The 13,883-nt window shown below is 32.1% G+C and overlaps 1 protein-coding gene across 1 annotated transcript in view; it reads left to right on the top strand.

Moving 5' to 3' along the window:
- The window catches only part of LOC134704827 (uncharacterized), a 101,909-nt gene that overhangs the window by 68,010 nt on the left and 20,016 nt on the right, over positions 1 to 13,883 (top strand). Inside the window, exons 25-38 of the mRNA XM_063563608.1 lie at positions 755 to 955; positions 1,242 to 1,371; positions 1,855 to 1,889; positions 2,166 to 2,307; positions 2,995 to 3,209; positions 6,439 to 6,603; positions 7,091 to 7,292; positions 7,998 to 8,237; positions 9,206 to 9,426; positions 10,041 to 10,146; positions 10,535 to 10,651; positions 11,235 to 11,370; positions 12,445 to 12,625; positions 13,325 to 13,592. Of these exons, the coding sequence (XP_063419678.1) occupies positions 755 to 955; positions 1,242 to 1,371; positions 1,855 to 1,889; positions 2,166 to 2,307; positions 2,995 to 3,209; positions 6,439 to 6,603; positions 7,091 to 7,292; positions 7,998 to 8,237; positions 9,206 to 9,426; positions 10,041 to 10,146; positions 10,535 to 10,651; positions 11,235 to 11,370; positions 12,445 to 12,625; positions 13,325 to 13,592 (2,359 nt within the window). The remainder of the gene's footprint in view (positions 1 to 754; positions 956 to 1,241; positions 1,372 to 1,854; positions 1,890 to 2,165; positions 2,308 to 2,994; positions 3,210 to 6,438; positions 6,604 to 7,090; positions 7,293 to 7,997; positions 8,238 to 9,205; positions 9,427 to 10,040; positions 10,147 to 10,534; positions 10,652 to 11,234; positions 11,371 to 12,444; positions 12,626 to 13,324; positions 13,593 to 13,883) is intronic.

Below are 13,883 nucleotides of genomic sequence, written 5' to 3'. Positions count from 1 at the left end.
GAACAAATGAATGACAAATGCTATATACAGACAATTTCCAAAGAATTGTTCTTGGTTTTGAACTTAACGCATATTAGTTGATAATTGAATTTCATCAATGACGGTACCGGTGCAACTGATGTATAAAAATTGACGTAAATATGGAAGATTCTTACTTGGTAATTTTGCATAATCGTAATCGTGACATTTACTAATACGTTTCATCGTTGAAATCTTATTTAGTTATATTAAAACGATAATCCGGACCAACGGGCAAAGTGAGATTTTTAATTAATGTCTGTCATTTGTGGTTATCTTTTGACTTTTACACAATTCATTGAAACCTCTGCTCCTCATTTGATAACAACTTTTTCACAATCATTATTGGGGTATCTAGTTCTAAAAAAAATATGTGTTCGATGACTTATCCTATGAACAAAAAATGACTGAAATGACTAGAAATAAAATATAGTGTTTGAATTGGATGGCTAGCAAAAGGATTTGTATATATGGTATTTCTGCCTGTCCATATTGAGGATATTCAAATACCGCTCGTGGAAGATGCGTCTAACTCTGATCTTTTTTTTACTAGGCTTGCAACTTTTCCTTCATTTCCGAAGGAAAGTGGGATTAAATTCAAGTAATCAATCAATCGATTATCAATCTAAACAATATTTGAATTTTGTTTTCCAAAGCATTTATTCTATTCCCTGAAGAAACTAAAAAATAACGTGTTGTACGATAAAAACGAAATTACATGCTGATATGTTTTTAGGAGACACGTGATATAGACTTTACAGACGTTGCTGATTCATTATCATTAGCTTGGAGAGGATTTTATCATCCACATCTACTTTTACAATATAAACTGTGTGTCGGTACCATTCCAGAAAGCTGTGATATTGCTGAGACAAATATTGTAGATGCATCTTTAACGAGTTACACATTTAACAATCTGTTGTTGAAAAAATCTGAGGTAATATTTTTATATTTCTACTCTTTCATATTTATACAAATTCATTGATCGAGTATTAACCATGATTAATTTAATATACCAATTAGTAATAACGATTGGAAATAAATTTGATTCCGAAATATTTTTCTGACATACTTAAGTTCTTGAAAAGGTTTCTATTAAACTTGGAGGTGAAGACCTAGATGGTACGATTTTAATTGAAAAGAAAATATATTGTGTAATATTTCAATTGACAGAATATTTTCATAACTTCAATAGTTTTTATAACTTATTATGTTTATTACAGACTTACTATGCAAGTGTTGAAGCAATATCAATAAAGGGATCTGTAGTCGTATCATCAGATGGAGTTACTGTTCTTGATACACCAACACAGCTCTTAGGAATCATCGTTAGTGATGGAGTCAATTGTTCAGGTAGTTCTAAGATACAGAAAATATTTCGTCTTGAAGACACCAAGTATTTAAAACATATCAAAAGATGAACAGCAATAACAAAACGACACAAGCAACTTATTGCTGCTGATGTACGTATTGTAAGTGATTTTACGTTGCATTCATTTGGTAATGTCCGAGTCGAGGAAGAGAGAAATGTAAGAGATTGGAAGATAGCTAGATGGAATAAAAAAGGTCACATGTCGAAGAGGAACAAATCAATATTCTTGAAAGAAATGTGATAAAAAGAGAAACACGGCAATTGAAAAAAAAATTAAGACAAAACAAATGAATCCACACAAACAAAACTTACAGAATTCATATATACACACTGAATTAACTATTTTTATAATCTTTAAGCAATGTCAAACATAAATTCATAAAGTCTATTAAAATGGCATTTCCTGTGAACATTTTGTTTATGTTGTGTAACTAGAATCTAATGATAGTCACTTTTCGTTTTAGACAAATTAACTCTCCAAAATAGTCATCACATAGTGGTAAGTTCTACATTTTATGGTCAGCTTTCACACTTTTTTGTGACAATACAATTCTTTCCACTGCAGATTATTTACATCCAACTGAAAGAAAATGATACTGTACTGAAGTTTTGTGAATGATCTATTCTGGTCGCATATCGTTTTTCTAAGAAATTTGAACAATACGGTTATGTTTTTTCAAAACATATTTAATTTACTTTTGAACAAATAAATTGTTATGACAAATATAAACTTCTAAGATATTTTATAAAATCTGTTTTGAAATTGTTATTTCAGAATCCAGTTCCTCAATGTGATGAAGATATCGACTTCCAGTCTTCGACAACAATGTTGGAAGGCTATTGGAGTTTTCGATCGACATCAAATACGTTTTTACAAAATGCATACTGGGGTGTAGATGAGAAGTCTCCAGTCGGAGGTAAGAAAAATAATCAGGAATTTCTGTGATTTAGCTATATAGATAACTGTCTTTTTTTTCTATTCCGCCTTCTTATCAGTACCAAGAATATTAGCTATGTAAGGTTAAATTTAGGATCAATTCCTTTGACATATAATCTTTTTTTATTATACCCCAGCTTTAAAAAAAAAGGGGGGTATACTGTTTTACCTCTGTCTGTCCTTCCGTTAGTCCGTCAGTCCGTCCGTCCGTCCGTCTCATGAATATTTTTCGTCGCATTTTTCTCAGGAACTACAATACAAGGATTTCTGAAATTTTGTTTCAGGGTTTATCTAAGTCAGCTATACCGTGTGATGCGTTTTCAGATTGATCACTTGAAAACTTCCTCTTTACCGAACACTTGTATGATTTTACACATGATAGCCAAGTTGAAAATTTTCGTCACATTTTTCTCAGGAACTACAATACAAGGATTTCTGAAATTTGGTTTCAGGATTTATATAAGTCAGCTATACCGTGTGACGCGTTTTCAGATTCATCACTCGACAACTTCCTGTTTACCAAACACTTGCATATTTTTACACTATCAATTTTATCCATTTGCGGTGGGGGTATCATCAGTGAGCAGTAGCTCGCAGTTACACTTGTTATTTCGATTCTATTTATCTCCTCTAAAAACGCAGATTTGCACTTCTTTTATTTCCTTAGATTACTGGACTGAATATCTAGATTTTAATTACATTGGAAACCATCATAGAATGAGAATCGGAAATTTGAATCTAGAACCAGGTCTGACTTACAGAATAAAAGTGAAGCTTTGTGGTGATGATATATGTTTTCCAGTCCTATACAGCAATGGAGTAACTATCTTACCTAATAAACCAGTAGCAGGTGGACTATCGGTAACGTTAGAGACACATAAGGTAATACAATACTTTTTCCTTTTTAAAAGAATATTAACTAAAATAAGAAGATATGTTATATATTTTAGTTTTAGTTTTTTGTATACAACTTGGAAATTAGTATGACGTTCATTATCACTAAACTAGTATATAGAAATACGAAGATGTGGTGTGAGTGCCAATGAGACAACTCTCCATCCACTAATAATTTAAAAAGTAAACCATTATAGGTTAAAATACGCCTTCAACACGGAGCCTTGGCTCACACCGAACAACAAGCTATAAAGGGCCCAAAAAACTACTAGTGTAAAACCATTCAAACGGGAAAATATATATATTTGTTTAGGGGCCAGCTGAAGGACGCCTCCGGGTGCGGGAGTTTATGCTACATTGAAGACCTGTTGGTGACCTTCTGTTGTTGTTGTTTTTATTTGGTCGGGTTGTTGTCTCTTTGACACATTCCCCATTTCCATCCTCAATTTTATAAAAAGGCAACAGTAGTATACAGTAATCAGAAATCGAATGAAGTGAGAAAAAAAATGGAGGTATACAAACAAACTATGAAAAAAAACCAACGGAACTCAAGAAACACTTCAGTGCAACAAACGGCATCAAGCAAAACTAAATATTTAATAACAATTACAATACTCTAGACTTACATGACATATTAAGAAAAAAACGGTGGTTAAGACTTGGTTTTCTGGATAGCAAACCTCCCTCATATGTGGCAATGTTAAAATATATCGCTAAAACGACAACACTACATGACAGAAATACAATACAAACAAATACAAGAAATATCAGGTCAGAGAAACGCACAAATAGACCTTGTCAACATCTCTCGACACCTACTGTTGAGAACGACTACGACAGGTAAAATGTGAAGGGTCGTCTCAAAAATCAAAAAAAAAAAGAGATCATTATTGATTTTATTGCTTTCAATCATTGACAATGATAAAACTTTCGTACAGAGTCCAAATGACATGGTTTTTTTTTTATTTGTTATAAAGAAATTGATAGACTTTAAGTCACATTTCATCTTTTAGACGTTTAGCTTCTATAGCTGTCCTAGTTGAATTTGGAAAACGAAAAAAACAAATCATGTTTTATTGTAGTTGATATTTAATTAAACAATGATTTTGTCGGTTGACCAGGGCGGCACATGTCTGTTAGTTTTGGCCTTGGAAGTTTTGGCCACTTGAATTCTGTATTCACCAATCACTGCTTACATGTTGTAACATTGAAACGAGGGGTCAATTATATTTTTTTCAAAATTCAGCAAGAAAAACTTTAACTCGAACAAGATATCTTGAAGCGGAGAAGATAAAAAAAAAATTAAAAAAAAAAATGTGATATTTTCCTTCGACCTAAAAAAAAAACTTTGGCGGAAGACTCACATAATCACAAAAGTGAAGAGAAAATGGGATAGGATCCAGAATGGTTGGAATATTTGTTTTATCAATTCAACATGAAATGTCGTGCAAATACATACGAAATAAGACTATTATATGACAGAGACATATGTATGGTGGACGGACAGAAATCTAGAAAGCGAAATCGAGAAATCAAGAAATTGGGAAATCGAGAATTCATTTCGCGTTTTTGTGTTTTTTCTTTCGTGGTTTTGCGTTTTTGCTTTCTTGATTTCTCGATTTCCCGATCTTATCTATTTCCCGATTTCTCGATTTCCCGATTTCCCAATTTCTCGATTTTGCTTACTCGAATTCCCAATTTGCGTTTGCAAAATGAAAGGAGAAATCACGAAAACGCTCAAAGGCGAAATAAATGGCCACATCCGGCCACCATACATATATTTAATTATTTATTTGGTTGATATATATTCTTAAACTATATAGTCGAAACAGTATAAAACCGCCAATCCAATATGTTACGTAATGATAATCATGATGTTTTTTGTCTTTGAGACGACCCATCCATTTTACCTGTAAACTGTAGGTGTCATTAGTCGGTGTCGAGAGATGTTGAAAAGGTCTAATAACGTATCCGAAGAATACCAACGAACATCTTCCATTAACGACAACACAAGACAAAAAAAATAGAGTAGTATTTTTTTTTACGAATATATAATCTTTAAATAGATATAATATTAGTCAAAAAAATTATCATGATTCTGGCGGTATTGAGAGGCTATTGAATAAACACTGTGACGATGTCATACTTATTTAGACAAACATTATGATTTATTGATGAAAAATATAAATAACCTCGCCTATATAGAAAAATAAGGCATATGTGAAACGTACCAAAAATACAGGTATAAGTGCCAATGAGACAACACTCCATCCTATGTATGTATAAAACGATAAGAATTATATGTCCAAGTACGGTTCAACCACGGAGTCTTGAACCATTTTCTTTCTTTTAAATACTACATAGTAAGTTTTATATAAAATTAAGCCATTTAAAAACGAAGGTTCATACAAATCCATTGCTTGTGAACAATCAGCGAAAGTCAATAAATGGATGGATAATGTCCATAGAACACAAAGTAGAATAATCGTACAGATCTATAAAATACCGGCGAGTCAGTAATACTGGTGTAATTAATCTACACGGATTACAATAACCCGGTGGTTAATGTTTGTCTATCGACATGTTTTAATTTTTTCTTTTCAACTGGACTCAAGACATATAGACTACTTCAAAAATATATATTCGAATTTGATCTTTTACATTGCATGTTTTAAAATTATCACATGTGTATTATGTAAATATATATATCACTTAATACGATATTCAAATAGGTGTTTTGAATCCATAAACAATAGAAATACAAATTGGAAGTTTCAGTTTCCCGATGATGTCACCAGCCTAGTAGCTATTACTTCGGTACTTGCATGCAGATACGGATATTGTACTGTTGTAACAAAATTTTAAAAATCATTTTGCAAATCTTCATCATGCAAAGTTTTTACTCCTTGTCCAGCTTTGACTTTAGTTATTTTCCGTTAAGGTCCATAAGCTATATATAAAAAAAGAGTTTTAATAAGTCTTTGATTTTTAAATATTTTGACTTCGAGTATGACTGTACAGGCATTTATGGTCGAAATGCGCATCGGATGCAGAACAATTTGTTCTATTATTTTTATTACATGATTATCATGTTGATGTTCAATTTCCATTTATTAGTGCTAGTAAAATCATAATAAACTTCGGATTTATTCAAAGCTCAAAATAAAACGGTCTTAACTTTTGTATTTTCACTTTGTATTATTCCCTCTGGAAATAGCTGAGTGTGATATGTGCAAGAATGTACGATCCTGATCTTGAAGATACACAAGAGGCTTTTGATGCAATTGAAAAATACGAGTGGACTTTGATAGATGGCAATTCTGGTGGAATGTATGTTAAATGGCAAAACGTCAATAACAGTAAAATTATCAATGCCACACATGTAAGTATTATGTCTTATAATTGCATTAATCAAATTAAGAAGTAGGAGCACACAACATTTCAACTTAATCAATTGCAGGTGTCCGTGCTATACTAGGTTAACGTTAACTACACCAAGAACGATTAAACCTTAACATTTTAAATCAAATGTATAGATACACAAATTAAGAATAGGTAACAAATAAAAAAGAAGATGTGGTATGACTGCCAATGAGACTATTCTCCCCAAGAGACTAAAATGACACAGAAATTAACAACTTTGTGTTACCGTACGGCCTTCAACAATGAGCAAAGCCCATATCGCATAGTCAGCTAGAAAAGGCCCCGAAATGACCATGTAAAACAATCCCAAAAAGGAAACTAACGGCCTTATTTATTTAAAAAAAACTGAAAACATGTTTCTGTTCTTAAACATTGACATGTTTTCTATCCTTTATTATATATTTTAAAAATATATCCTTGATGAGAATATGTGATTAACTTTACAGTTCAGTTTTGAGATTCAACTATCAGATGACATCAGTTTGTATAAATGTAAAAGGATATCTGTGAAAGGTACAAACAAGGTTGGAATAGCATCAGAAGTGTCTACAGATATCAAACTGTGTGATGTTAATGATGGACCACGACAAATTCACCCAAAGCTTGTTCTAGATGCTCGTGGCGAAAGGGATACATCTTCAGCAGCAGGTATCACATTGAAGTATTAGACACCTTTCACAATTATAAAACACTATTTATTCTATATCAATATTTCAATACAACAATAACAATAATCACTTGAATTCGTAAAAAAAAATTCTTAGATAACATAATTGTGTTGCTTTCTTAAAAAGCCAAACGTGTGTTTTTTTATGATAAGCAAAATAGTGTTAAGATGAGTGGTTATCATAGAAAATATTTTCCAACTCTAAAATCACAATTTTTAATACGTTGTTTTTTTTAATAAAGTTTTACATATAATTTGGTGTATTTTTGTAATAGTTACTTACTAGCCTTCATTTCATATTTGCAGTACAACGAGTAACTAGAGTAAAAAAGATGTTACTTGAAGAGTCCAATCCACCGTTTCTTTTTTATATATCTTCAAATATCACGTGTCTATGTATGTCGGTATTTGCTTTTGCAGCAGATCAGTGTATCTGTTGTTCTCTTGTTTCCTCTAATAATTGGTGTCTTTTCGTCGATTTTAGTTTGTTACCCGAAGTTGTTTCAGTTCATTCAATTTATGACTATTGAACATTGGTATACCGTTGTTGCATTTATTTTTTGTCATGCCGGCTAACAGATTGAACGTCGTTATTTTAGTATATATCAACCTGAAAACTGTTCGTTGTTGTTTAAATGAACATAATTTTCTTCTGTATTTAATGTCGTATAAAATATTCTTTACAGAAACCCAAGGAATGAGTATTCACCCGGAGACAAATACAGAATGGGAGTTTCCTGATATAGATTATACACCATATAACAATATCATATCTGCTGTGTGGCCAACACTTCGCCATGGATTGTATACATGGGGTTTAATACAAGTGAGGGACAATTATGCTGACCGATATTATAAATCTTTCACTGATATGGCTATCAAAGATCCTTGTTCACATCCTGATGGTTTATCGTGTGGAATGACAGGTGATTATTATAATAAAATTATGTTGATTTTTCATTAATAATGATACATTTTTTTACAAGTAACATGTAATACAACTCAAACTAGTTTTAATCGTCCCGTTGTTATGTCTTTTCCCAATTATTCAACTGTTCTATAAGATATTGCTGATAGCCTCAATATATACTCCTGTTAACACAATAATTGTTTTCTAACAAGATCCATCCATTACTAGTTATTCTTCTGTGCAGTGTATGTCTCTAGAGACTTATATGTGTAAATAGTTATCAAAAGTACCAGGATTATAATTTTATACGCCAGACGCGCGTTTCGTCTGCATAAGACTCATCAGTGACGCTCAAATCAAAATAGTTAAAAAGCCAAACAAATACAAAGTTGAAGAGCATTGAGGACCCAAAATTCCAAAAAGTTGTGCCAAATACGGCTAAGGTAATCTACTCCTGGGGTAAGAAAATCCTTAGTTTTTCGAATAATTCAAAGTTTTATAAACAGAAAATTTATAAAAATGACCATATAATTGATATTCATGTCAACACCGAAGTGCTGACTACTGGGCTGGTGATACCCTCGGGGACGAAACGTCCACCAGCAGTGGCTGTAAAATGTTCTTTTATTATTTACTTCATATGAAGTGTTATGTTTCACATTCTTATTCCAAATAAAGGTACCACTCTATAAAAATAAAATGTGGTTCAAATATCTTTTAATGGTTTAAGTTAAGTAAACTTTGGTAGTGTACCTTCCTCATTAATCTACGTGAGGTCACAAAAAACATAAATTGCTCAGCACGACAGGGAAGAATAAAATAAAGAATGTTAAGCTCATAATTAGAATAAAATGTTTTGTTGTGAGCTTGGGTTTTGTAAATTGAAAACATGGCGAACACGCATATTGCAATTTAAACTCAACGTTAACAGGCCATCTTCCAATTAATCGTTTAATAATAGCAGTTTTATTAATTTTCTTGTAGATAAGCAGTATGTTAATGTTATTTTCAACAAAACAGATAGTTTACACCATGGTCATCGTTATAGTGTGTGCATTCATGCCAACAAGTCTGAAATTAAGTATGAAAAATGGACAGAAACGCTTGAGGAGGTTTATGATTGTAGCGATGGAGTTACAGTTGACCTTACATCACCATCTCCCGGACAAGTATGGGTCGGAAACAATCCAAACTCAAATTACCAGGTACGTACAACTACTGATTCTAATTCTTATCGTGAGGGGGAAGGTAGGAATACAAATATTATCATAATCTGAAGGTCATATTCCTAAAATGCTACCATAATTCTGAATGTTTAACTCAAATACACTATTTCCAAAAAAATACAATAATATGAAAGGTTGGAATTATAAACACGGCTAACCATATCTGTTATTATTCTAAACGCTATTCTTATAACTTATTAGGTCGGATTACAAAAAACTGCTATTTCATCCACAGTATATGTATATTTGATTCGTCACATCGAGTAAGGTTAAAAAATCATATCGTCTTTGGACTACTACCGTATATCTAGACCTTACATCAACTGCACCTGTTTGTCGTATCTGGTGTATGAATTTTCAGTCACGTCTGATCATAATTGTGATCCAAATCTGCACGATTAAGAGCCGCTACAATTAGTCATTAGATAATTTCTATGTTAATTTTAGTATTGTAAATATGTACCTTCAATCGAACATACCCTTATTTTCCGATTACTTGTGAAATAGTTGCCACTCGACGTTAAGCACATAACAATCAATCAAACAATGGTATCTATGATAAGTTTATTCACACATAGATATTTTATTTACAGACATCATCGTCAGACATATCTATCACTTGGGATTCTTTTATAGATGTTGAGGAACATGATAAAGCAATGCACTCAACCGGTATATCAAAATACGTTGTATCTGTTGGTAAGTTTAATTTTTCTTCAATTGGTAAATACTACGGCGACATATACATTCTTTTAATTGATGAAACCTCAATAGTTTGTTGATTTAATATGATTTAAAAGGGGACATCGCTTTATTGATCAGTGTCATGTTCAAATGTAGTCGTTTATGTTGGGTTTTTTCTTGTGATACGAAGGGAAGCAAAAAGGACACAACGCATTGTATGTTATTCTTGGGTAGCAAAAATGTCTCAATGATTTTGATGAAACAACCACTGTACTTAATGTTGGTTTAAGATTAAAGATTCATAAAAAAAATTAGGAACAGAAAACATATAAATAAAATCTAATAATTGAATTTGCTTCAAATTGGTATTCCTATGTCAGGAAACAATTGCTTTTGCTTACAGGTTCAACAGAAAAGGGAAAAGATGTGATTGACAGTGTAAATGTAGGAATAACAAACCATGTTTCATTCCATGGACTTAACTTACAAAATGGACACAACTACTTTGTTAAACTAACGGGTAATTGTATTTAAATATCAAATAAACGTTATTTGCTAATAATTTCATGTCTAGGACCATACTTAAAATTTTGTTAAGGTGTATTAAAAAAGGAAAATAATGATTCTGATATAGAACAGAAATTACACTATTTAATACATTGAAGTAACAAAAATAAGTATATGACATGGCACCCGTAGCCTCGAAGCTTAAAAATGTCGTCTTGATGCAATACTTTAAAAATCATATTCTTACATATATTGATAATGTACGAAGTTTCATTACTTTTTCTAAGAAATTTAGAAACGCATAGAGCATATGGAATTACGTGTCAGTATTTTTGGGGACATGCTATACTGTGTAATGCAGGTAAACATCTATATCCAGGAAAATAAAATCAATCCTGCAAAACGAGCTCAAATTCCGGAAGTGCACTAAAAGAAACAAATAAAGATGCAGAAAAAGCTGCCTTTGAAATGCATCTTTATATGTGTTATTTATCTAGATAAAAATCAGTTCTTTAATTTTGTTATGTTTAAAATTTTCTTGCTTCAAAGTTAAAAATCCACATCAAAATTAACTAAAATGTCTTTTTTATTATGAGGTTTTGACTTATTGAATAGAAGTACAACAGTTTATGGAAGTCCTATAACAGTTGATATAACACCACCTGACACTACTGGTAAATCTATAACAGTTGACGGGAGACATATGATAAATGCAAGTGAGATAAATGCCTGGTAAGTTATCTTTTCCTTGAATGTGACTTACCATGTGAAATTTATTACACCGTTACAAGGTTTGTAATTTCATTAGTATGACGACACAAAAAGTGCCACATTTGAAGCAGGAACTGCTTGCAATTCTGGAGCACATGTCATAATCCTCGGTATTTGGTGGGGGTTGTGTTACCATCGTTAGGTTAGTAGTCTATGTTGTTTTTTTGTCTTTCCGTTTTTTACTTTTTAATCTTCAATGGCGTTGTCAGCTTGTTTTCGACATAAAATACTTCGAATCTTTATGTAATATGTCGCCTCTCTTTGTCACATTTCTAATATTAACCAAAATGGTAGTAAATTGAAATACATTCAACTGAACAGAAAGCTTCGTACTTTTTAATATGAAAAAAAAGAATGTTAAACATATTTATAACATTGAACATAAAATAAATAACAAAATGAATACAGCTATGAAATTGATAATTTGGGTCGGTTGAGAACAAAACTTTACGACAAAAGGGATAATATCAGCGTCCGAGTTGTGTCCTATAAATTTCTGAGTAGCAACATTTCATAAGTACTTGTATACAGAGTATCTATATCTACCAACGCGTACGACATTTCAGAGCTTGCATTCCCTGTAATGATTTTCTCGATAGAGGCTTAAACCCTTTAATGAAGCTACATGTATTGAGAGTTTCAAATAGTAAAAAACGGTAAGCCACAATCCCGTTATTTTCCCCCAATTTTAACATAACTACATTGTACGTGAGACTTATTTGTGAACATGTACTTATCATTGAAAATGTAACTAATTAAGCAGGATTTCTTAAATCGGCCGAAGTAACTGATATCGTAAAAAAAATAGGTGTGGTACGTGTTGCTCAGTCTTGAGTTTTGTATGAAATATAAACTTGTCTATTATATCGTCTTTTTCACTTGTCAGTTTTCCCGACTCACAAGTTTTGAATGTCTCCTTCGTATATGCCGATTCTTTTTATGAAAATTATACTAGAACGAAATATTTTCACTGTAAAGACCTTGACAGTTTTGTTTTGGGAAAAATCGTTGGTTAAATAACTTCTCCTTGTATAGTTGGACTGGTGTATTTGAGGATTCTGAAAGTGGAATAGATTACTATGAATGGGCTGTTGGATCAAAAGCTGGACAGGATGATGTCATGTCATTTTACTTTTCTTCACAAGATTGCGCATCATCTGCAGAAGACAACACGCTTGACCTTGATAATGGTCATTCTTATTTTATATCTGTAAAGGTACGTGTTCATTATATATATAGGTTTCATATGAAGCATTACTAGTGGCGCTATAATTCACAAGAAAACATTTTAAAATTGGAAAATAGTGAAACCTATTATTTGTGTATAAAAAACATAACTATCATAATTATGTTTCGAAATTAGATTAGTACATATTATAATATGGTTCAACAAAAAAAAACACAATATTTAAAAACGTAACCAAGATGACTAAAAAACATCTTACAAACGAGTCACACTAATCTACTTTATATTAAACATTATTATACTGTGGTCTTAGTAGTTAATCTTCTGTATCTCTAGTCTGCCAACACTGACGTTAGTAGTACGAACCCCACACGTGTTATGTGCATTCGACTTCAAACTTAATTGACTGAAATTGCCAGTTTTCTGTCAACATGTTGGTGATCCTCTCCGGGCAATCTAGCTATCTTTACAAAAATAATGATCGCTGCAAAATAGTCAAGTGTCGTGAAATGCAAATAAAAAGAAGAACTTATCAATCAACCAATCAATCAATCTTGTAATAACAATGAGACAAACTTTACGTGCATTACAAGTTTTATATATGATAAGATATTTGCGTTTTACGTAGGCTTAAGCCAAATTGGAAAGAAAGTTGTTAAAATTTGAAGCAAAGAAAAGATCTGAAAAGGCCGATTATTTCAAGTTTGAAAGCGTCCACTTATATTTTAGAGTTTCAATAAAGCTGGTTTAATGACTCTAGCGTCCTCTTGGGCGTACATTTTTGATATGTCAGCTCCTGTATCAGGACACGTTTGCGATGGCAATAAAGATACCAGTCCCTTAGATATCGATTATCAAACAGATATGTCTTCAATCAGCGTACACTGGGAAGGTTTTCATGATCCCCACACAGCCATCAAGAATTACTTTGTACACATAGGAACGTGTGCTGGATGTAGCAATGTTATGGAGCAACAGTATATTGGAGCTCATAGTGGTATACTATACGATATATTAATCTAATCATTTATAAAGCGTTCTATCAAAGATTCTGATATTTTGTTTTAATGTTGGCATGATGTACAAGTTATAAAATCAGGTTTAATTTACCTTTACCTAAGAAAATGCTTGTACCAAGCCATGAATATTACAGTAGTTATCCATTCCTTTGATGTGTTTGAGGTTTTGATTTTGCCATTGGATTATGGACTTTCCGTTTAAAATTTTCCTTAGACTTCAGTGATTTTGTGATTTTCCTTTTTATATATTGATCCTATCACTTATAAGG

This window comes from Mytilus trossulus, chromosome 2 (genome assembly GCF_036588685.1).
Source record: "Mytilus trossulus isolate FHL-02 chromosome 2, PNRI_Mtr1.1.1.hap1, whole genome shotgun sequence".
Lineage (NCBI taxonomy): Eukaryota > Metazoa > Mollusca > Bivalvia > Mytilida > Mytilidae > Mytilus > Mytilus trossulus.
Note: the sequence above shows the minus strand (reverse complement) of the source record. Positions and strands in the feature narration are given on the sequence as shown.